The sequence below is a fragment of the Rattus norvegicus genome, chromosome 17, assembly GCF_021556685.1.
Source record: "Rattus norvegicus strain SHRSP/BbbUtx chromosome 17, alternate assembly SHRSP_T2T, whole genome shotgun sequence".
Classification (NCBI taxonomy): domain Eukaryota; kingdom Metazoa; phylum Chordata; class Mammalia; order Rodentia; family Muridae; genus Rattus; species Rattus norvegicus.
Window position 1 is genome coordinate 15,472,851 of NC_141550.1, and position 24,249 is coordinate 15,497,099.

Below are 24,249 nucleotides of genomic sequence, written 5' to 3' on the forward strand. Positions count from 1 at the left end.
TGCAGGTCACTTGTGGGCCCAGGGCATTCATACTTGTCCCATCATGCATGACCTTCAGTAACTGACTAAAGTACGAGAGACATAGAGACACAGGGGAAGGGACATTTGAGGGAGAGAGATCCCCAAACCAAGATCTTTCCAACATGCAGTCACAGCATGTTTAGCTCGAAGATGTCAGGATGTAGAATGTCCTGGCTGAAGGAAGAACAGCATCTTGCAGAGCCTTAGATCCGGTTGGAGGTAGAGTGGGAGGTCTGTCTTCACCCAGGTACCGGCCTCCTTCCAGGAAGGGACGTTAGTGGAGCACAGCTCTGTATCACATATGCAGTTACTCTGCATCTCGAGGAGGGAACCATGCATTAATTTTCCAGAGATGGCTGGAGCAGCCTTGTATTTCTGCCGGGGGCAAGCTCTGGGGAAGGCTAGTGCTAAAGCTGGGTAGTTTAGGACAGCAGGGTAATCGGCATGGTGGCTCTGTGAGGTGGTGCCGGTTTCATCCGCCGTCTCTCCTCATTCATCGTGTCTGGGCCATTCGGGGGTCATTATTTCATGCACATGCTTGCATCAGCGATCTTCACAGCCGTTTCAACTTCACAGGCGTGGCTGCCCTTTAATTAAATGAGCAACTCTTCGGGCTCTGGGCTCTGGGCTCTGGGCTCTGGGCTCTGGGCTCTGGGCAGGTTTGAGTTTGCACTTACTTTGTTGTACATCTGTCATTGAGTTTTCCTTCTTTCCTTTCTTCCTCCCTCCCTTCCTTCCTTTTCTCTCTCTCTCTCTCTCTCTCTCTCTCTCTCTCTCTCTCTCTCTCTCTCTCTCTCTCTTTCTTTTCCCAGCTATACTAGAAAAGGCTTGGCATAAACTCATACTTTCTGGATACCTCCCAGGCAACACAAGCATTGTATGACTGCTCTAGTCTGTCTTTTTTTTTTTTTAATATTATTAGGTAATTTAATCTCCTACCTGTTTTTTATGTTTTTAATATGTGCACATACAAGCGTGTGCACATATGTGTACATCCGTGTAGAAGACAGAAGTCAAACTTGGGCCTCCTGCATTCCTCAGGAGTCATCTTGTATGTGTGCGTGTGTGCGTGCATGCGTGCGTGTGCGTGTGCATGCGTGCGTGTGCGTGTGATGTGCTGTGCCTACATGCAGAGGCCAGAGGAGGATGTATGGAATTCCTCTCTGTTACTCTCTTTCTTATTCCCTTCAGACAGTGTCTCTCAGCCTAGAGCTAGGCTGGCAGCCGGTAAACCTTAGTGATCGTCCTGCATTTGCCCTTCATAGCGCTGGATCCAAGCATGTGGGTGGTCACACGTGGCTTCTTCACACAGGTACTGGGGATCCAAATTCAGCTCCACAAGCTTGAGTACCAAGTACTCTCACCTGCGGAGCCACCTCCCCACCCACATCTTATTTTTTTTATGTCAGAGAGTCTCTTCTCAGCCCAGAGCTTGCCATAGGCTAGCTGACCACAGACCCTGAGAGAGCCCCCTGTCTCCGCCTCCCCACTGTCCGAGAGGTGCCAAGTGTCTACTCGCCTGGCTTTTAAATTTTACATGATTCCTGCTCTGTTTGTTCTTTGACAGTTTCATGCACATACATTACGCATCCTTATCGCCCTTGTCACGCCCTCCTCCCTGCCAGCCCCATCCCAGATTTGTGACTTGTTATTTCACCTGGATTTTTCATACGGCTTCTAGCGATAGAACTCAGGACCTCCTACTCACACTTACCAACTAAGCCACCCCTCATCCTGCAGCTGTGCACATCTGTCTTGTGTCTCAGGTGACATTACTGTCCTCTTGGACAGTCAGTACTAGTTGCGTGTGACTAATGTGTTTATTCTTTCCTTTGCTCTCTAATCTTTCCTGCGGTCCCAGCTGTGACAGTTTGTCCTTTACCTGAAGGTCTCTCCTTTGTATTCCCTTCAGTGTCTGTTTGTCAGGAACGTCTGTGTCTAAAACATCTTTTATTCTTGAGAGTTTATTTCCTGGTTTTTATGATCGCGGGTTGACCGTTGCCCTTTCTTCAACCCTCTGCAGACCGTTTTTAATGGTTTCCATTGAGGCCAGCTGCCCCTCTTCTGGTGGCTCCTTCGAAGGTAGTAAATACCTTGCCTCCCAACCTATTTGCTATTTAAAGCAAAACATTTAAAGTCATGTGCATATGTGTGTGTGTGCGCGTTTTGTGCACGAGAGTACAGGCGGCTGCCGAGAGCGAAAGAGGTTCCAGCTCCTTGGAGCTGTGAACCACTTGACCTGGATGCTGGAAACTGAGAGTTCTTTGCAGGGGAGCAGCACATACCCCTCCTCCCTTCTGTTTTAAGATTACCTTTATGTGTCTGAGATTTTTAATTCTAAGTATATTGTGCTCAGGTATAATATTCTTTTATTTAGTCTTCTTGGGGCTTATGCTTTTTTTTAATCTATGGATTTTTTTTTAATTGGAGAGCATTGATTTTTACATATTTCTTTGGTTCCACTCTTTATGCTTTCTACTCCCAGAAACTCATCTACGAGTGGGCTGGACATTTCTTACTGTCCTCTGTGTTTGCTATTTTTTCTCTGTCCGGATTTCAACCTATGTATTTTTCCTTGCTTATGTTTGTATGTGGTGTGTGCATATGTGTATGCAAGTTCATGTTTGTGCATGCATGTGTGGAAACCCGAGTTAATGCTAGATTACACGTCTTCCTTGATTATTCTCTGCCATATATAGTGCCTCTGGGTTTCTCATTGAATCCAGAATTCTCTGTTTTAGCTAAGTCTGGTACCTTAGTCAGGGTTTCCACTGCTGTGAAGAGAAAACATGACCGCGGCAACTCTTATAAAGGAAAACATGTAATGAGGGCTGGCTTACAGTTCAGAGGTTCAGTCTGTTATCATCATGGCAGGAAGTATGGCAGCGTGCAGGCAGGCATGGTATTGGGGAAGTAGCTGAGAGTTCTACATCTGGGTCCACAGGTAGCAGGCAGAGAGAGACGCTGGGCCTGGCTTGAGCATCTGAGACCTGAAAGCCCACCCCTAGTGATGTACTTTCTCCAACAAGGCCACACCTCCTGTTGGTGCCACTCCCTATGGAGTCTGTGGGAGTAATTTTTATCCAAACCACCACATCTGGATAGCCAGCTTGCTCTGGGGGTGGGAGTCCCCAGTCTCTGTTTCTCACACTCTGGGATTACAGGCAGGTGATCATGCCCACCAATTTTTACATGGATTCTAGAGAATCCAAACTCTGGTCTTTATGCTTGTGAAGCCAGCACTTTACCCACTGAACTATCGCCTCTGCCCTGATCTTGTATTTTCTATGGCTTGCCTTCCAGTTTGCTAGATCTACCCTCATCTGTGTCTACGTCAAACCTATACATTAAGTTCTATATTCTTATTCTGCAGGTCTTAGTGCTGATGAAATGATTCATCTTCTATTCTCTTTGGCCACACTAATCTCATATATGCAGGTAAACCATCCATACATACATATACACATTCACACGCACTCAAGCCCACGCACGCGTGCTCACCGTGGTGTATAGCAGTGCCTGGGGAGGCCAGATGAGGGCATTGGATATCTTGGAACTGTAATTAAAGATGGTTGTGAGCCACTGTGTGGGAGCTGGGAATCAAAGTCCAGTTGTCTGAAGGAGCAGCCCGAGCTCCTAACTACTGAGCCATCCTTCCAGCCGCTAATGTGGCTCTTTTAAAGTCTATATCCAATATTCAGGATTGTTACTATTGTGTATTTTTCTCATTCTTGCCAGTTGTTCCTCTGGACATGTTATTGATGTGTTTAAAAATCAAGGATCACTTTGAAGTCTTGCTTCCACCTCCAGAGTGCTGGAATTGCTAACCTGTCCCTCCAGGCCTGGCTGCTTTTATCTTTCTCAGAGATTTCCTTTTGCCTCTCAGGGCAGTTAGAATAAAGCCCATGTCTCTACCACTCTGCCAGCATCTTAGGACTGTGTCTGGCTGAGAGGGCCACCCTGGACGTTCATGCTCAAAAGCATGGCTACTCAGACATCCAGCGTGAAGCCATTCCCTGGTCTTGAGTCCTTGCAGCCATTATAGACATCAGTGGAATCATTCAGACCACTTAGGGACTTGCGAGAGGGGAGAGAATGTAGCACAGTCAACTTCATTCTGGGGGTACTGATGAGCAAAGCTGGTTAAACTTTGTGTATTTATTACCTTGGATGCATACATAGGTAAAATAGGTCTATGAATCAAATATAATAATTTATAAAGAAGTCTATTTTAAAATAAATCATCCGTATACCTATAACTTTTGCCACTTGTCAAAGACAAAATCAAATTTACACACTCATGAGAAAGATGTGCTTGTTTATTTGTACATAAATAATTAAATCTTGGTGAATATTTGATACTGCTGGACACAGAGCGCCTTCAGCGCTCCCAGACTTGATCGATATTATGACTTTATAATTGTCAATACTGAGGACACTATTCACAGAAATATGTAGTACAAAATTGTAGAAATGTGTCTATGGTCTTTTCAGAATCGTTAGAAATTCTGTCTTAGCCCCAGCTAGAATTCAGTGAATGATACTAAGTTTAGTTTTATTATTTCTCTTTCTTTGTGAAATTATAATGTAATTGCATCATTTCCCCCTTCTCTTTCTTTCCTTCAAATTCTCCTGATGGAATAATCAACTAATTAATAAATTCTTGCTGGCAGGTTTGCTACCTGCCTCAGTGGTTTACTTTCTCAATGAAATAAAAGACAGACAGACAGACAGACAGACAGACACACGCACACACACAGTCTTTATATTTAATATGTCTTACGTAGTTCGGTAGTTGGCCATTGTCTAATCTCTATGTGATTAGTCTACTTCCTGCCAATAATCTAGAGTTATGATTTATTGAGTTTTATATTTTACCTTAGCTATTTTGGACCCAGAGAGCTGTTTAATTGGGCTGTGCTTTGGGGTCACGCTCTCCCGGCTCCTTCCCATAGCGGCCATGTCTCTCTGTCCTGTACTCTACTCAGACATGGTGTCTTTCCTCTCCTCTACCTCTCCCAACATGACAGATCTCTCCTCATTCTTTCTCCTGGTCCCAACACTAGGCTAAACCCTCTACATTCTCCTGTGTTCCCATCCTTGGAATGGGTGTGCTCCTCCCTGGGGAAGACATTTTTCTTCACTCCCAGCATTCCTGAGTTGCCTATAGTTCTTTGTGCAGGGTTGAGGCCTTCTGCTTCCCCTCTCCTTTCCCTGGTCAACTTTGGCACCTGTCTGTTGTCCTTTTTCAGCTCATGTTTTGTTATTCATATTGGTGACACTGTATGGGTGAGGCTCCTAACTTTGCTGCAAGACACAATCTCACAGCAAACCCCCTTGTCTTCTGACTCTTACAGTCTTGATTTGAAAAGAAAAAAAGTGAAACGTAAGCCAGCAACTCCAACAGAAATTTTAAAATCAAACATTCTTGATACAACACGATCCAAAGAGATGATATTTTGACACTACTTATATGCTGGGGGATGACAGAAAATATTTAGTCTATTTTCCATAATTAGACCATTGTGTTTCTGTAAGAGCAGAACAGTGTGTGTGTGTGTGTGTGTGTGTGTGTGTGTGTGTGTGTGTGTGTAGTAAAAATGCTGCAGTTCACAGCACAAAGAAGCCTGTTACTTGTGCACAGAACTTGCTGGTGTGACAGTGGACGTAGTACATGGTGCTCCTGCCGTGTGTTCAGGATCCGTCCCGCAGCTGAGTCTTGTGATTTAACACCAGCAAATGCTGTCCGAAACACGACAGATTCACTGTGCCTTTTGAGTCCATGTGCCGCCAGTACACTTTCATAAGCCTTTTAAAATTATCTTCCTGTTTTTAAATTTTATTTGTGTGTGTGTGTGTGTGTGTGTGTGTGTGTGTGTGTGTGTGTGTGTGAAGTGCAGGTACAGACACATGTGTGCCAGAGTGTGGGTGTGGAGGTCAGAAGACAAGTTTGAGGCGTTCACTCTCTTCTTCCACTGTGGGTTACAGGGATCGTTAGGTCACCGGGCTTATTTTGCAAGCACTTTTTACTTGCTGAACTATCTCACTGGCCCTCATAAACCTTTCTATACTGTGGCCAGACTTCTGTTTCCTCAATCCATTTTCAGCTATCCTATTTGGGGTTGTAACACACAGTTTGAGAAGCAGGCCTTGGAGTACTGAGCCAGAAATGGGCTTGCTACAGCAGCACACACGTATCCCAACCCTCTTCGCGTTTGGCCATTGTTGTATAGAATGGAGGGGTTTTACCTTCTAGGAGAGGGTGTCACAGCTTTCAGCAGAATGTTAAGACCCAGTACCTATGCTACTCACCCTGAGATGCCCCGAAGGTTTCGGACCTGATAGAAGAATGCAGCATCTGCCTGGTTAGGTAGGCTGGCAGAGTTCAACCCCCAAGGGAGTGGGCAGCCCTGCCAGCCTGGCATCCGAAACTGACCAAGTGGAATCCCACAGCCTCGCCCTGAGGGAGCTGTCCCTGCTGACTGAGCTGTGTTAATCCTGCTGACCCGAGGCCGTGATGCCGTCCAAATCTATCTTTAGGTGACCCTGCAGGGGAGAGGCTGTGAAGTAGGGCCTACCCTTTCTAGAAATCAGACATATGGTATGATCAGCTCAGGGGGGACTGGACCCTTCAGGTATTCAGGGAGGTGCAGGATGGTCCTCAGAGGGGTTTCCAGGGCAGGGGGATTCCGTGAGCTTCTTGGCTTATATGCTCTCTGAAGTTCCCTCTTTATGACCTTCTAGTTTAGGCAGTATCCAAGGCTTCCAAGCTGCTTCTCTACATGAAAGGAAAGCTGATATTCCCTTAAGGAAATTGAAGAAGCTGCATGCTAGTGGCGCATACCTTTGATCCCAGCACTTGGGAGGCAGAGGGATTTTGCTTGAGTTCAAGGCCAGCCTGGTCTACAGAGTGAGTTCCAGGACAGCCAGGGCTACACAGAGAAACCCTGTCTCAAAAGCCAGGAAAAAAAGAAAAGAAAGAAAGAAGAGAAAAAGAAAAAGCAAGCTCCCTTTCTACAACTGGCCTTCCTCCATGGTGGCCCTCCTCTGTCATGGCCCCTTTTCACAGCTCCTCTGAAGTGGCTCTCCTCCACTGTGACCTCCCTTTACAGTGGCCCACACTCATAGTGTCAGCCTCTGCTGTCAGCTGTTGTCCTCAGTGGGGGCTCCAGTCAGAGCTGGGACAATTTATGGCCGCCATTCAGGGTGAAACAGCCGTGCTGGCTTCCAGCTTCGCTTTGGAGAGCACTGAGCTTCATATTGGGATCAGAGGGGTGTTAGAGGTCAGTGAACTCCATTCCTTATTCACAATAGCCTGGGTAGGAATGGTCCCGAGTGATTCCTCTGGGGAGGTGGGAGGTCTGTGTCCCTTTCATCCGAAGGCAGGTGCTGTGGGATAGGTGATTTCCAAAGAGGTGTCTTTCTGCCTCTTAGCTGAGCCCTCCAAGTGTGATGAGGTCATCTGTTCCCACCAAACATGAATTGCTTACGTCTGCTCATACCCTAGTCCCTGTCGGCACACACACTGCAGGTGGGGCCAGCTGCTGTCTGGAGGGGTCTGAGGCCGCTCTGGGTGATAGTGGGGCTTAAACCCTCTGCCTGACCATAGTGCATGGCATAGTGAACACTCTGTGACCCTTCTAAGTGCAGCAGTGATGTTTACTTCCAGGATGAGGATTGGCAGAGTCACCTTTCCCTTCTCCTGACGTGTTTGCCACTCCTAAGCCTGCCCTAGGCTTTTTCTGCATGTAATTATTACCGATGATGCCGGTCCCTGGGAAGGTGGCCAGGTGGCATTGCTCAAGGGTGAGGCGTGGGTTGTAGCTCAGGTCCTGTAGGGCCACCACAGGCTGGAGAGAAGGCCCTTGGGTGCTGTCCTGAGGAGTGGAAGAGGTTGCATGTGAATGCTCTCTAGTTTCCACCCCCTGAGTTGTAGGTTGACTCTGTAAACTGTAACACCTCTACCTGGAAATGCCCTGTACCCAGCTCCACCTGCCGTTCCTGGCGTGTCCACCTGTTTCTTTGCTCAGCTGCTCTGTTCTATCTGGCGCAGCTGAGCGCAGGTGCACAAGCTCCCCGCTGGCATCCGCCCTCCCTCCCTCCCCAAAAAGTGGCCCCATCCCAGCTTGCACCGAGCTCTTCCAGGATATGGTGTCACTGATCATCACTTGGTATTGAGGGGACTGGGCTAAAGGGTCACTGTTATCCCATCTCCCTCCAGGACAGGACCCTCAGCCCCGAGGCCCTGACTATGGGAGGCACATTTTCAGTAAAATTTATTTTCTGTTCTGGTCACCTGTGCATTATTAATTCATAACGGTCACCCAGTTCTGGCGGCCTCAGACTCTTAGGTCCACAAGGATTTTATTTAAAGAGCTGTTATCTCAGAATCTGCAGCCCTACACTGGGGAGGACAGGGGAATGTCAGAAGAGACTGAGAACCCCTCGGCCGCTGCACTGTCAGGCTTGCAGAAGTCAGACTCTGAATTCAACTGGAATGGGAGGCGACCTTGCAAATGGGCTTAGCTGTGAAGTGGCCAATGGAGAGCTGACACTTGGATCCTATAGGAGACATCTATAATTGAGAGTTGATATTTCCAGATCGTTGGAGATGGGGAAGGGAACCTTAAAGCCATCCCCAATACGCAAGCTTTTGGATTTATGCTAGCCTGAACCAGTAAGTCATTTAAAATAATGAAGCCCAGATAAGTTGGCATTTTGATGTTCATATTCAAAATTAATCTATAGTATTTACAGTATGACTTGCTTCCCTGAAGGTACCCATATCTTTCAGTCAGTGACTGACTGAGAGTCCTAGGGTCAGGAGCTTGGCTTCGAGAGAGCAGAGTCTCAAGTCACCTGACACCTGTCATTCTCTCCCTGCCCCTATCCATTCCCTTCTGAAGAAAATAGCATTATCTTCAAAGGCAGCAAGGTGCTGGACTTTCCAGTACACTTTTCTGCCTCAGATTACTGAACTTCTTGGTGCTTTTGACAAAGAAGGCTAGGTGGGATAAGGGCCTGCTGGTGACTTCCCTGAGTCCTGAGCCCTCAATCTGAGGACATGCTTGGACTTATGAGGAGGGCAGGGGGGCACAGCATTGATGGTCACTATCTCTTCAGAGACTAACTCTAGGTACGTGTCATCCATTGTCTGGATTTCTGCGTCGCATCTGTATCTGCTGTTTTTAATCTGGTAGCTCTGAGGAACACTTTGACCTCAATGGCAATATCTTTTCTTAAACACAGATCGGGAGGTAAGCCCTTGTTGCTTGTGGATACATATGACTGTTACCAGATTGATGCCAAGAGGGACCGGGGTTCTCCCTCCAGCTGGTATAAGAGGAAATGAAAACCAGGAGTTTTCTTTGCTGGCCATAGGGGTACCGAGTCTAGTCAAGCCTTGGGAGCCTGAAACCAGCTTCCAGAGCCATCCACAAGCTCTAGAAGCAGCACCCACTGCTGTCCAGGGCTTGTCCACAGCCTGCTTGCATTATACCTTGTGTGGTCCCACTTTATTATGTCCTCCCTGAAGCCCATTCCTGCAGAGATACTGGCCCTGTGTGTGTCCCGCATAGGATGGGGAATCACGGTTCTCCCAGGCTGCCTGCAGAGAGGGTTCTGTTTGGCGGCTGGGTGCCCTGGCTGGCATTGCCCACGCGTTCCTTCGGCCTTATTTTTTTTGGCTCGATGGGCAATTGTATGTTTATTTTCCTGTCTGTTGGTGACTTTCCCCTAAGGTTTCTGGCTTGGCTATATGCTAACCTGAAGCAGAGCTTGGAGGATACAGTGGCTTACCCTTTCAGACATTGTACCCTGTACACATATCCGGCCCACAGATGTCCAGATCACACACTGTCACTTGTCCCTAGGAAGTGATTGAGAGGAAGAGAGTATGTACCCATACTAGAAGGGACAGTAGACCTGATTCAACCCCTAGGGACCTGTGGGTGGAGGGAATGCCCTGTATTCCAGGACAGCATGGAGCATTCAGAGACACTGAACCTTTCTGAAATACTGAGGTGCTTTAGGAAGTGAGGGGGACAGGAGGAGCACAGGTGTGCAGCTGCAGCTCTGTGCTACCTGACCGGGTGCCTGCTGGCCCCAGGGTGGTGGCATCGCTGGGTGTGAACACAGGAGGAAGGTGAATCTTTGAGCTCTTCCAGGGACCTGTAACCCCATTCTGTCTAGGTAGTTGGAGCCCAAACTAGGCCTAGTCTCCCTTCATAGGATAGCTCTGGACCCAGAGTCGAGAGCCTTTCTTTGCTTAAAAGAAATAGTATTTAGGGGCTGGAACAGCTAAAAGTATTTGTTATTGTTCTTGCAAAGGACCTAGGTCATTTCCCAGCAACCACGTAGTGGTTCACGACCCTCTGTAACTCCAGTTCCAGGGCATCCAACAGCCTCTGACCTCAGCAGGTAGCAGGCAAGCGTGTGGCACACACACATACATGCAAAGCAAAATACCCGTATGTGTGAAACTAAAAAATTTGAAAACCATCATACTGAGTTACATTTTCATGAAAGTACATGAAATACTGTGAGCATATCTCTCCATACTTCCTTTCCCTTGTGGGCGCCCTCTCTTCCCTTCCCAGTGGTTCCCCTTTCTCCTGGAAAGTTTCACTTCTTCCTTTGTGTTACTTGTCTGCACGTGGGTTTTATGCATTTGCATAAACTCAGGCACCCACAAATGAGAGCAAACCTGTAATACTGTCGTTCTGTGAAGACATAACTCTCTTGCTGTGACTATTCCAAGTATATCCGTTTTCTACAAATAACACATCTTCATTCTTTGTGGCAAAAAAAAAAAAAAAAAAAAAAATCCTGTGGTGTCTCTTTGGTTTGACTCAGACCACAAGGCCATTTTCTGGAAAGAGGCTTGCCACCAGCTACGATGTGCCTGTGCCAGCCAGCACCCTGCCACCTCGACCTGAGTGTAGCTCTCCCTTCTTACGGCCTTCAGAAGGCACGGTTCTCTTCTCTTGCTGTAGAAAGACTCTGAACTCTTGCAGCGAGTCTCTCTTGGGTCCGACTCCCTCGGCCATCACCCACTGGGACTGTTGTGATGGTGCTGTGGCCCTGAGCTGCCACAGGGGTGGTTACCTGCAGACACTTGCACTTTCTAGGCAGCAACAATGACTTTTTTTTTTTTTTTGAGACAGGGTTTCTCTGTGTAGCCCTGGCTGTTCCAGAACTCACTCTGTAGACCAGGCTGGCCTCAAACTCACAGAGATCTGCCTGCCTCTGCCGCCCCAGTGCTGGGATTAAAGGTGTGCTGTCTCTGACTTTCTTCATACCAAAAGCACCCTCTAGTGTGTGCCTCTGTGTTACCCTGAAGCACGGGTAAAGCCCACCAGGAACAAGCTATCTGATCACCTAGGCTGTCAGACCTGAGCACCCCTGAATGGCCCTCTCCCCACCTTGGAGGCTGCCATTTTGTCTTCCCTTTGCATGACCAGCAAATGTTGGAACAACAGATGAGGATAAGTTGGATAACCTAGTGAAGAGCATGTGTAATCTGATCTTAAGTGATCAAGGAGCATGACACCTTGGTAAGACATCCTGGTGGCGTGGGATGTATTATAATGTCTCTGCCTCACTTTCTGGCCCACTCCTAGAGGCACCATAGCTAACAACTTATGACTTCGGTGTCTTTAATTTATGGCCTTTAGCTACTTGGCATCATTAATACTGGGCCAGACCCTGGGGTAGATAACCATCAATACATGAATATATGCACATGCAATCACACACACACACACACACCTGCACACACTCACACATGCATGCAATCACACACACACATGCACACATTCACACATGCATGCAATCACACACACATGTACACACTCACATATGCACACGTACACACACACACGCACACACTCGCGCACGTACATGCACACGGGGAAGACAGTGCTGGACCGTAGCTTATGCAAGGCGCCTTCTCTCACGTCCTATTTATGTTTTGTTACTTACAGCTCAGACATTGCACTTTGAGCCATACGCTGCTGTTGGTCGATGCTGAATATTGAAAAATAACTTAGGCTTTAATGGTGCTCCAAGGCTTCTCTCAAGTCACTAACTAGGCCCAAGGGAAGGGAATTGGAGACAATATTGCTGCTCTGAGAAGGCTTTGTGGGGAGGCTGAGCTGGCCCAGGAGCCATCTTCTTAGCTGCTTCACCAGTGACCCCCAAAGTCAATTTAGCTTCATTCCTTTTGTATGTGTTTGCATATGTGTGAGTATGTGTGGTTCACGCTCATGCATCTGTATGCAGATGCATGTGCCTCTGTAGAGCCTAGAAAAGGATGTCTGGTGTCCTGTTCTATCACTCTCCACTTATTCACTTGAGAGAGGATCTCTTACTGAACCTGGAGCTAGGCTGATGGCCAAGCAAGCCTTTCAACCCTCCCACAGCACTGTGTGTAGGCAGTCCTAGATGCACACAACCACATGTGGCCTTTATGGGGATTCAAACTGGTGCTTGCACAACAAGCTCTCTTGCCTGCTGAGCTGTTTCCCCAACCCTGACACATCCATTTCTGTTTGCAGTAGGTTCACTTCATCTAGAGGGCATGGGAAGTTCCTACATGTGGAAACATGAGTCTTGTTAGCCTGGCGTGGTGTACATTTGGCTGGGTATAGAATTCTTAGTCGGCACTTTGAGGATGCTGCTGCCCTCCCCACAACCAATATCTCTGATGCCATTCACTGCTGCCTGAGCCATTTCTTTGCAGATAGGAAATCCTTTCAGACCTTTCTGAAGTTTTGCCAGGACAGATCTGGAGGGCAGGTCAGTTTTCATTACTGACCTGACTTCAGCAGGCCTTATCAGCCTAAGTCATTCTCCTTTCAATCCAGGGAAATGCTATTCCGCTGTATACATTTCATGATGTCTTTCCTTAGAGCCATGGTCACATGGATGTTTGTCCTCCAGGTAGTTCTTTGTTGTTTCTTAATCAATCTCTGTCTCTCCTTTTAGACTTACCTTTCTAATTCATTCTTTGGAAAGTTTTAACTTTTTAATTTTTTGTTGCATTTTAAAAATTGAAGTGTAATTCATAAACACAGAAATATATATCTTGAAAAATTCAAGTTGGGGCCGGGGAGCCAGTCCAGTTGTTGAATCATTGACTGAGAAAGCATTAGTTTATATCTGAAGCATAGAGGGTAAGTAAACTGAGTGGGTGGTGTAGCCCGCTTTTAATCCCAGAGACAGAGACGGAGAATTCTGGGAGCAAACTGCTTAACTAGACTAGGAAAGGCAGTGAGTTCTGGGTTTAATGCAGATCGGTAACTCCAGTGCTCACATAGGGAGAGGCTGGCAGATCTCTGTGAATGTGAGGCTAGTCAGAGCTACAGAGAGACCTTGTCTCACTCCCCTGCAACCCCAAAAGAAATCAAATGTAAATCTCAAGCTTTCATATGTTTTTGGGCTTGAACACATGCACATGGACACACACTAAACAAGGTTATGTTATATATATACACACACACACACACACACACAAACACACACACACACACACACACACACACACACACACACACACACACAAGAGCATAGGTTGGACTATGGCTAGAGCTGAGTGGTAGAGCATTTGAAAAGCAAGAACAAGACCCTGGATTCAATCCCCAGTTCTCCTAAACTAACAAAAAAAAAACATCCTTCACTCCCCCTTGACCCCTGCACACCAGATTCTCAGTTTCAGATCTTGCCCACACCAGAGGTAGCCACTGTTCTGAAGTTGACCCTTTTGTTATGAGTCCATCTACTAACAGTTCCCAATCAAAATGGGTTCCCACCAGACACGTGTTTATGCCTGGTTTCCCTAATTCAGAATGATGCTTTGGGAATTCATGCAGAATAGTTTTTTGATCAAGAGGAGTTTTTTGCTTTGTTTTTGCTTTTGTTTTTCCTTCTAGTTCCTGGGGCATATACTGTTTTTGTGGGTGTAGCGACAACGTGTTTCTGTTTACTGGCCTGGGATCCTTCAGCCCACTCTAGGTGGGGCTGTGGTGGCACCCTCGCTTGTGTCATCCTTTGAGGACTTGTGTTTCTTTTCTCTCCATGGGCCTTCTCTACAAAGGGAATGATGGGACCGAGAGCTGGTAGGAAGCTGCCGAGAGATCCTGGCCATTTCTCCATGTTGTTTGGGGACGCATCTGTCTATCTGCATCATTTATAGGTGCTGTCTTTCCATTCCGGGGCCAAGTCCTTCATCAGAGGCCTATATTGGAAATGGTCTCTCCCAGTGTGTGGCTTTACTTTCATTATCTTACGCAAACAATAATTTTAATGAGCGGAACATGTTGCCGTTTTATTGTCTAGATTAGAGATTAACTCATTTAGTACTCAGTGTTTCACTGGATTATGGAATATGTTTGCATATTAAACAAAGCCAGCTCAGCTTTCAGAATTTGTAAGAACTCTTTTCTGGGCGTCTTCTTTTAGAATAGAAGTCTGCTCTTGAATATGCAGGCTCACATCTTGGGTCTTCATGAGAAGAACATCACTTACCTGTTTTGAAGTCTCTGAATGATTGTCCTTCCTGGTACTGGTTACACTTATGATTTCCCTTGGCTGTTTGGCCTCGTTGATGATGACTACTGTCTCACAAATAAGCAAAGGGTCAGATGAGGGTCTGTGTTATGGGGCAGTGGTCTGGCCTAAATGGGTATGTGTGCATGTGTGGTATAATTTCTTAACACGGTGACTCTTATCATGACCCTATGAGCCACTGCTTCTGCTGGACTCTGGCTTGGCATTATGCGGGGCCTTCCAAAAGAGTCCTTGGGATCTTTGCTTATATTTCCTTTCAGCTCTGATCTCTCCTTGATTTATCGCAAACCATCTGCTTCCTGTCTCCTGGAACTCCTCTGAGTTTCTGTGTTCTGGGTTCAGTTGTGTTAACAGTTTCCTTTGTGAATATAAACACCTGTCTAGTCACTCTCCTGTGGCTCTGGGGTGTGTTGTAGGGGGAGGCAGGACTGGAGGGTGACTCCACTTAGGTAGAGCTGAGACGGGTTCTCTGTGCTTGTAGAGTAGGGGGAAGTCACCCTGGGGCCCATGGCTGTGGCATCTCATGAGAAAAACTTGGAAGCGTGGGGCAGAGCTTGGAGGCGTGTGGGTGCTTTGGAGTTGTTTTGAGTGTTCCGGGAGGAGAATCCATGGATGGATTTGGGAAAGGGGGTAGAGTCAGGGCCTAGGTAGGCTGCTGGGGGTTAATAAGGCAGGGGAGAGAGCAGAGGGCAGAGGGCTGACAATTTGAAAGTTTCAAGATAGCAACCCGGTTTTTGTCTTCTTTAATTTTTTTTTTATTTTAAAACTATGACTTTTTTTTTCTTTTTTTTTTTTCTTTTTATTTTTTTATTAACTTGAGTATTTCTTATAGACATTTCAAGTGTTATTCCCTTTCCCGGTTTCCGGGCAAACATCCCCCTCCCCCCTCCCCTTCCTTATGGGTGTCCCCCTCCCAAACCTCCCCCCATTGCCGCCCTCCCCCCATAGTCTAGTTCACTGGGGGTTCAGTCTTAGCAGGACCCAGGGCTTCCCCTTCCACTGGTGCTCTTACTAGGATATTCATTGCTACCTATGGGGTCAGAGTCCAGGGTCAGTCCATGTATAGTATTTAGGTAGTGGCTTAGTCCCTGGAAGCTCTGGTTGCTTGACATTGTTGTACTTTTGGGGTCTCGAGCCCCTTCAAGCTCTTCCAGTTCTTTCTCTGATTCCTTCAACGGGGGACCTATTCTCAGTTCAGTGGTTTGCTGCTGGCATTCGCCTCTGTATTTGCTGTATTCTGGCTGTGTCTCTCAGGAGCGATCTACATCCGGCTCCTGTCGGTCTGCACTTCTTTGCTTCATCCATCTTGTCCAATTGGGTGGCTGTGTATGTATGGGCCACATGTGGGGCAGGCTCTGAATGGGTGTTCCTTCAGTCTCTGTTTTAATCTTTGCCTCTCCCTTCCCAGCCAAGGGTATTCTTTTTCCTCATTTAAAGAAGGAGTGAAGCATTCACATTTTGATCATCCGTCTTGAGTTTCGTTTGTTCTAGGGATCTAGGGTAATTCAAGCATTTGGGCTAATAGCCACTTATCAATGAGTGCATACCATGTATGTCTTTCTGTGATTGGGCTAGCTCACTCAGGATGATATTTTCCAGTTCCAACCATTTGCCTACGAATTTCATAAACTCGTTGTTTTTGATAGCTGAGTAATATTCCATTGTGTAGATGTACCACATTTTCTGTATCCATTCCTCTGTTGGAGGGCATCTGGGTTCTTTCCATTTTCTGGCTATTATAAATAAGGCTGCGATGAACATAGTGGAGCACGTGTCTCTTTTATATGTTGGGGCATCTTTCGGGTATATGCCCAAGAGAGGTATAGCTGGATCCTCAGGCAGTTCAATGTCCAATTTTCTGAGGAACCTCCAGACTGATTTCCAGAATGGTTTTACCAGTCTGCAATCCCACCAACAATGGAGGAGTGTTCCTCTTTCTCCACATCCTCGCCAGCATCTGCTGTCACCTGAGTTTTTGATCTTAGCCATTCTCACTGGTGTGAGGTGAAATCTCAGGGTTGTTTTGATTTGCATTTCCCTTATGACTAAAGATGTTGAACATTTCTTTAGGTGTTTCTCAGCCATTCGGCATTCCTCAGCTGTGAATTCTTTGTTTAGCTCTGAACCCCATTTTTTAATAGGGTTATTTGTTTCCCTGCGGTCTAACTTCTTGAGTTCTTTGTATATTTTGGATATAAGGCCTCTATCAGTTGTAGGATTGGTAAAGATCTTTTCCCAATCTGTTGGTTGCCGTTTTGTCCTAACCACAGTGTCCTTTGCCTTGCAGAAGCTTTGCAGTTTTATGAGATCCCATTTGTCGATTCTTGATCTTAGAGCATAAGCCATTGGTGTTTTGTTCAGGAAATTTTTTCCAGTGTCCATGTGTTCCAGATGCTTCCCTAGTTTTTCTTCTATTAGTTTGAGTGTGTCTGGTTTGATGTGGAGGTCCTTGATCCACTTGGACTTAAGCTTTGTACAGGGTGATAAGCATGGATCGATCTGCATTCTTCTACATGTTGCCCTCCAGTTGAACCAGCACCATTTGCTGAAAATGCTATCTTTTTTCCATTGGATGGTTTTGGCTCCTTTGTCAAAAACCAAGTGACCATAGGTGTGTGGGTTCATTTCTGGGTCTTCAATTCTATTCCATTGGTCTATCTGTCTGTCTCTGTACCAATACCATGCAGTTTTTATCACTATTGCTCTGTGACAGGCTCTCATGTAGTCCAGGCTGACCTCCAACTCGATGTTTAACTGAAAATAACCTTGAGCTTCTGCTCTTTGTGCCTCCACCTCCCAAGTACGGCGTGGGCCACAAGGCCTCGTTCCTTGAGTGCTGAGGATTGAACCCAGGGCTTTTGTGCGTGGCAGACAAGCACATTATGCAGTGAGCTACATCCCTAGACCTATGGTGACACTCGTTTACTGATCCATTGTAAACTTTGGGACAGCAGACTAGTTCTGCCCTCTAGGCCAAGCACAGCGGCCCAAGGCCAGGAGAAGCATGCCTCTTTCTGCTCCGAGGGCCTGGCTGCCTGCTCTCAGGATTGCCTTGGCCAAGATGGCCCTTCATCACCTCAATGCGGGTTTGTGGCACTGCAGTCCCCTGCATCTTGAGCACCTCCCCCTACTGTGTATGCTTTAGAAGCTAGCTGACATCTCATCCCTTTAACGAGCGACACTCTGAAATGAATGTTCACTGAGGGAGTAGAGGCTTCCGAGGTATTTTAATGGTAAAAGTGCAAGAGCTTGGCAGAGTGGGGTGTGAGCTGCTCTGCTGCTGGTTTCTTGTAGCGAGTTCTTATAGAGGGACCCTGGCAGGCTGCATCCGGGGTTGTGGGGCCCAAGGGGTTAAGCTATGGTGTGCCACTTGTCACTGTGGGTAGAAAGGAAGGGTAGATTCTGCTATACATCACTGCTGGTTACTGCCTGCCCCATGAGACGTCTCCGGCTGCACTCCGGAGGATGAAGGGAGCGTGCCTGACAGGGCCCAGAGTTCCGCTCACCCAGTGCATCTGTCTCTGGCTCTAGGACCGGAAGCTCACCAAACTCGAACGGCAGCGGTTCAAAGAGGAGGCAGAGATGCTGAAAGGTCTACAGCACCCCAACATTGTGCGCTTCTATGACTTCTGGGAGTCCAGTGCCAAGGGCAAACGATGTATTGTGCTGGTGACGGAGCTGATGACCTCAGGGACATTGAAGACGTAAGAACAGCACACACGTGGGCTGGGGTAGCCTTGGGTAGGGGCTGTGGTAGGGTAACAGGTGTTGGAATGCTTGGGTCAACCTAGCTGGTGTCTGTGATCTAGTGTCCACACAGCAGTGTCTTTCGCGAGTCCTGTCCTTTCTCTAAGCCATGGGAAGATTCAAACCTAATGGTCTTCCTAGTTTTGGCTCCCTCTGGCTTCTTGTAACCAACGAGACTGGTTCTCACGACCACTCAACTATTCCCACTCCCCTTTCCTGTGTAGGACACTTCCCAGGGACACAGTTACTTTGTCTGGGAACTCATTTCTGGCCAATATCTGCCTAGAGGCCAGTCTGGCATATTCTAGTGGCCTAGAAGCAAAAAGCAGACAGATAGACGTTAAGGGCCAAACAGAACACAGCAAGGGGCTGGGAGTTCAGTGGCCATGGCAGCTCTCTTTCCTGAGGTCTGTGCTATGGGGGTATGGGAATGTCCCCTCTGGGTGGCTCTAGTTGAGTTCTTCTGAATCATTTTAACCCTGAGGCCCCAAGTAGGACCTTGATGTTCTCTGCTCCTGGGCAGCTTCCCTTGACTGCAGATTCAGTGAGGGAATGTCACTTCCTACCCCACTTCCCCCGCAAGGGGAAACCAGGGCCCAGCACACAGCTTGTTGCCTGGCCTTCATGACCTGTAGGTATTCCTCTATCACTCAGATGCTAGGCTGCCCCGCTGCCCCATTTGGTAGCTTCTTATCACATCCAGGAGATTAAGGCTCTGGTTGGCATGGATTTGGTAGCAAGGTCGCCATTGAAAAGATTCGGTGGAAGGCCGGGATCCCGGCTGCCTCGATCCAGCTGAGACACCCCGGGTAGGAGAAGAGCTGTTGGCATCTCCCTTTCCCCTCACCGCCTGTCCCACACAGTTGCTCATGTGTCTGTGCTTTGTCACACATGGTCTTTGCCAGGCACGGCCTTCCTAAGGGCCTACAGCAGGTGAGCGCTTGATGAGTTCTGCTCCTCCCCCAGGTACCTGAAGCGGTTCAAGGTGATGAAGCCCAAGGTACTGAGAAGCTGGTGCCGGCAGATCCTGAAGGGCCTGTTGTTTCTGCACACAAGGACTCCCCCCATCATCCACCGAGACCTCAAGTGTGACAACATCTTCATCACCGGGCCCACCGGCTCCGTGAAGATTGGCGACTTGGGTCTGGCCACCCTGAAAAGAGCATCTTTTGCCAAAAGTGTAATAGGTGAGCCTGTTTCTTCTCCCTAGGCACACGGGGAATCGCACAACATTCAAGGAGCCACAGAAGCACGGGTTTGCTCCATCACCTCAGACCTGGTGCAGGAGGCTCATCAGAGTGTCCGGGTATCCAAGCAGCCTCAGGATTCTGGCGGCTCAGCCAGAGGACCTGCCTATGGGGGAACACACTTCCTTCCAGCTTGCCTGGAGATATTGGCTCTGCTTCCCATAGAGACTCCTCCTGTCACGCTCAGGGATGGGGTGGTCTCTGCGTCAGATTCTTGGCTGTGTTGGGCACCACCTATGATTGCCTGCCAAGGGTGTGGGCGAGATGCCAACTTCTGAGCTGTGGTGGACACTGTGGCTGCTCAGGAGGAGGAAGTAGTGTCACCACAGAGGAATTACACTGCTTGTGGGAAATGGAGCTGGTCCCAGCAGTCAGGGAGAGGAGTACCCAAGGCTGTGGGGCACAAAGAAATAACAATGTGCAGTGTCCGACCAGGAATATGGATCAGAGGCCCAGCATGGTATCTATCTACATGGTGGTGGAGGGTGGTGCTGAGAGTTTGAGTCCTTTCTTGTCCTCAGGCCTTGGCTCCAGGCCTCTCCTCCTCTGAGGGACCTCCCTGGTCAACTTTTGGGGGATGGTACTCTGGGTCCTGGGATATTAGCCTGCAGTTCTATATAAGGATAAAGGGAGTCTGGATCATGTTCTATGCCCAACCTTGAAATAACTAGCATAGCACTAAGTGTCTAGCAGATGCTGGGGAGGATCTTGTGGGCTTTGGAAAGGACACTAGAAGGACTTCAGTAGCAACTGTTTTGGGCTCTTCACTGTCTTGAAGTCAGGTGTGCCCCTCCATCAAGGCTGTCACACGAACAGGACAAGGGGTAAGGTGGGCTTCAAGTCCTCTATGAATTGTTTGGGGGAAGAAATTGGCCAGTGTGGCAATCTTGGGGAACTGCTATATTTTCAGTAGTGTCTTTGGAATATAGTATTTAGCGTAGCTGTCTGTCTGGGCAGTGGCCCTTTGGAGCTTAGATCTCTGGTCTCTTTATCCCAATAGAGTAGCATGGTGGGGAGCTGGGACTGACCCAAGTCTCAGATTCCTGTCTGTGGAAATAGGTAGAACTAAGCTAGGACAAAAGCTCATCTAGGAAGAGCACTTGCAGCATAACCATAAGGACCTGAGTTCAAATCCCTGAGACTACATTTAAAAAGTCAGGCAGTGGGGTTGGAGAGATGGCTCAGCTCTTCACTAGCGTATGTAATGCTCTTCTAGAGAACACAGGTTTAATTTCCAGCACACACCAACTATCTTTAACTACAGCTCCAGAGGATCTGGCTTCTGTCAGCACCTTGACACTTACGCATTTTTAAACCAGATGTGGTTGCACATATGTCTGTAGTCCTAGCCCTGCAGGGATGCCAGAGGAATTTTGGGACTTTCTGGCCTCCAGTCCACCTCCAGGTGCAGTGAGAGACCCTAAGGGAGAACAATAGAACTGGACACCAGGCGTCATCTGACTTTTGTGTGTGTGTACACATACATACACCATGCATGCATATACATCATGCACATACCACACACACACACACACACACACACACACCCTCATCACATAAAAAAAATCTTTTAAAAAAGAAGAGAAATGGGTGGGGATTCAGGGCCGTGTGGTTACTGCACCCTGACTCTGAGGGCTGGGAAGTGTCTAGCCAGATTTTGTTTTTCCTTGGATATGACTTCTGGTGGCCGACCTTGGGCTCTGACCTGTGATTGGAGAGCTCCTCACAGTCACCTGCCTCAGAGATAAATGTTCAGAGCTGGATTTATCCCACTTAAGGAAGCTGAGGCCCTGTGTCCCACAGCCAGTGAGCTCTTTGCCTTTCTGGGAACAAGGCTTCGAGTTGCTGGCTTGGATGATAAGAACATGTTGGGATGGTATTTCTGGCAGGCCTGGGAAGGCACTGAACCATTATGAGTGCCCAGCTCTGTGGGGTGTCCCTTGTCACCCTGGATTCTGCTTGTTGATACCTAGAGAGTTAGGTTAGGCTCAGGAGTGTGCTTGGATGCTTCTTGTTGGGGGTGCAGGATTAGGGGGCAACACTTAGGGGGATTCCCATGGGCACTGACTGGAAAGTCCTGTTCCCAGCCAGTACCAGCATTTGGGGAGGCTGAGGCCTGATGGGGACTCCCCAAGGCCTGTTACCCAGTTATCCCCAGGCCCTGCAAACAGAGCTTCTTCTTGGGCCTGTTAGTAGAAGAGAATAAATGTTAGTACTCAGATCACCTAGGCTAAGTACAATGTCATATGTTACAGTTTTTAAATACACATATATTTATAGCCACACATGGCTACATGCATACCTCTAACCTTAGCATACCTATAGCAGGCTGCATGGGCCTCACATCCTCACTGCGTGTTCTGGATGCTTTGGTGGGGCTGGAGATCCCGGTGGCCCCTTTGCTGGGCCTGAGAATGAAGTAGGTGGAGTAGGGCTTGTGCTGTGTCCAAGGCAGAACCCTGGGGCTGCTGAGGTCTGACCCAACCAAGAGGCCTTCTTGGAGGTGGTAGGCATGAGGTTGTGACCGAGGCCCTGCTTTCCTGATCTGTGAAATAGTAGAGCAGGATGAAGACCTGTGTGTTCCTTCCTGGTGACTCTGTGGGGGGGGGGGGGGGGCACACCCAGGCCCTGAGCTCTGGGCAGTGTCCAAGCAGGATTTGTAAGTTTGCCCTTGAGGAGTAAATGGGGAAGAGGCCAAGGTGAACTGAAGATAGGTATTCTAGAAAGGGCTACAGGTCAGTCCTGGATGAGTGGGCATGCCAGGTGGAGAGAAGGCGGGGGCCCAGGCTGTCAGGCACCATGGGGATACAACAGGTAAGCGCTTAGGAGTTCCAGGCAGTGTAGGGGCCACCTAGAACACGGGGAGATGAATTCTGCCGCTCAGTGAGGATATGGGCAAGGGCCAATTGTAAATGTGTTCTTGTTATAACAACAGTCAAGAACATAAAGGGAGTTAAAAAAAAATAAAGCTTTTGGGTTCCGTGAAGGAAACCGTTTGTCTTCCATTACAGACTCAGGACACACAGACTCGGGGCTGTAGGACACACAGACTCGGGGCTGTAGGATGGGTATAGTGTTAAGCTGGAGGGGGTTCCTACCTACGCCACTACTGCCGGGCTCCAGGCTTCAGCACACATTCTCCTGTTCCTTAGAGGATAGAAATGTCTTGTTAAAGTTACTCCTCTGTTAGAGAGGAGAAGGTGGCCAGGGGCTAGAGCCACAGAAGTCTTGCCTGACTCTGGCAGGAGGAGCTTGGAGAGCACTGGTGGGTGAAGAAAGTTCCCTAAGCACCGGGTAAAACAGTTGGGCCTGGGGTGGGGGCGGGGACTGCCACTTTTCCTCTCACACAGGCTCATCTGCAGAGACCTGGGGATGCCTGGCAGATGTGCCTATGAGCGTATGCACATGTTATTTCTAAAATTCAGGTTTAATGAGATGAGAAGGGAAAAACGAGTCAAGTACACACATGTTCAGGGATTATTAGGGTCTTCTATCCTGGATCAAAGCTACTTCCAGCCTCTAACCCATCTCCCGGAGTCAGGCCGTCTTCTTGCGGAGAAGGGTCCTCAGTTCATGCAGGTCCCCAAAAGAGTCCAGGCCCAGGAACGCTGCTGCCTGTTGACCCTAATATCGTGTGGACAGCCGGTGAATGGAGTCTCTGCTTTCAGAGTAGGGGGTTCCTGCATGTGCTAAGTTATAGCTGGTCTAGTCGTGGGAGCCTGGCTTCTGTCACAGTCCTCTCTAGGGCCTGCCCAGGTCACGCCCCTCTAGTCCCTTTGTTGGCCCCTCTAGCAGGAAAGGGCTTTGTGGTTTCTCCTTGTTATCACAGGACAAATTGTCCCACACAGTCCCTGGCAGAGGCCTCACAGGGTGGCATTATGGGCAGTAGAGGTAGCCCTGGGGAGGGAGCCTTTCCTTCCTGCAACTTGGGGTTTCCGGCCAAGTCAGCTGACCTGATCACTGTGTTCCCACTGTCACCATGGTGACCCTCCTGAGTGATCGTTGTGCTCTGGGCCCATGTAATCTGCAGGATACCCTGGGGTCCCAAGGATATGTGAAGGGGTGGGAGGGACCAGATCCACTTGTAGGCTTACCCGTGCCTGGGGCACTTCTGTCATGCCTCTTGTGGCTTTAGATAGCCACTATTCTATGACAAGGGATGGAAGAAACGTAAACATGCTGAACATCACTAGTAGTAGCACCAAAGAATTTCAAGAGCACAAAAGGATGAAAGTTCTTCGCACGAGGTCTCCTCTTGGTCTCTGCCATTTCTGATGGGCTTTTTCTATAGTTCTGTGTCTTTTTCTATAGTTCTGTGTCTTTTACACAAGCCCATGCTTATGTTTTTATATTTTGTCAGTTTTTGGCCAGTCTCATAGCGCATATTAAACCAAAATAACGGTCAAGAGATACAAACACAGGGCTGGAGAGATGGCTTAGAGGTTAAAACATTTGCCACCTAAGCTTGAGGGTTCCTAAGCTGTCCAGGTCCCTACCTGACAGTGACAGCCAGTGGAGTGGCAACCAGCCTCTAATCCTATTGGTTACGAGGCAGAGACAGGATCCCCAGAGCAAGCAGGCTAGCCGGACTAGTGGCTGATTTGGATTTCTGAGGGAAAAGCTAGATTACTGTCTTATCTCTGGGTTCACTGGCTACCTAGCCTAG

The 24,249-nt window shown here is 48.1% G+C and overlaps 1 protein-coding gene across 50 annotated transcripts in view; it reads left to right on the forward strand.

The window, feature by feature from the left end:
* The window catches only part of Wnk2 (WNK lysine deficient protein kinase 2), a 109,366-nt gene that overhangs the window by 25,171 nt on the left and 59,946 nt on the right, over positions 1-24,249 (forward strand). For all 50 annotated transcript variants that reach the window (NM_001443931.1, XM_087590433.1, XM_087590440.1 and 47 more), the window contains 2 exon segments: positions 18,121-18,293; positions 19,303-19,523. In NM_001443931.1, coding sequence (NP_001430860.1) covers positions 18,121-18,293; positions 19,303-19,523 — 394 coding nt within the window.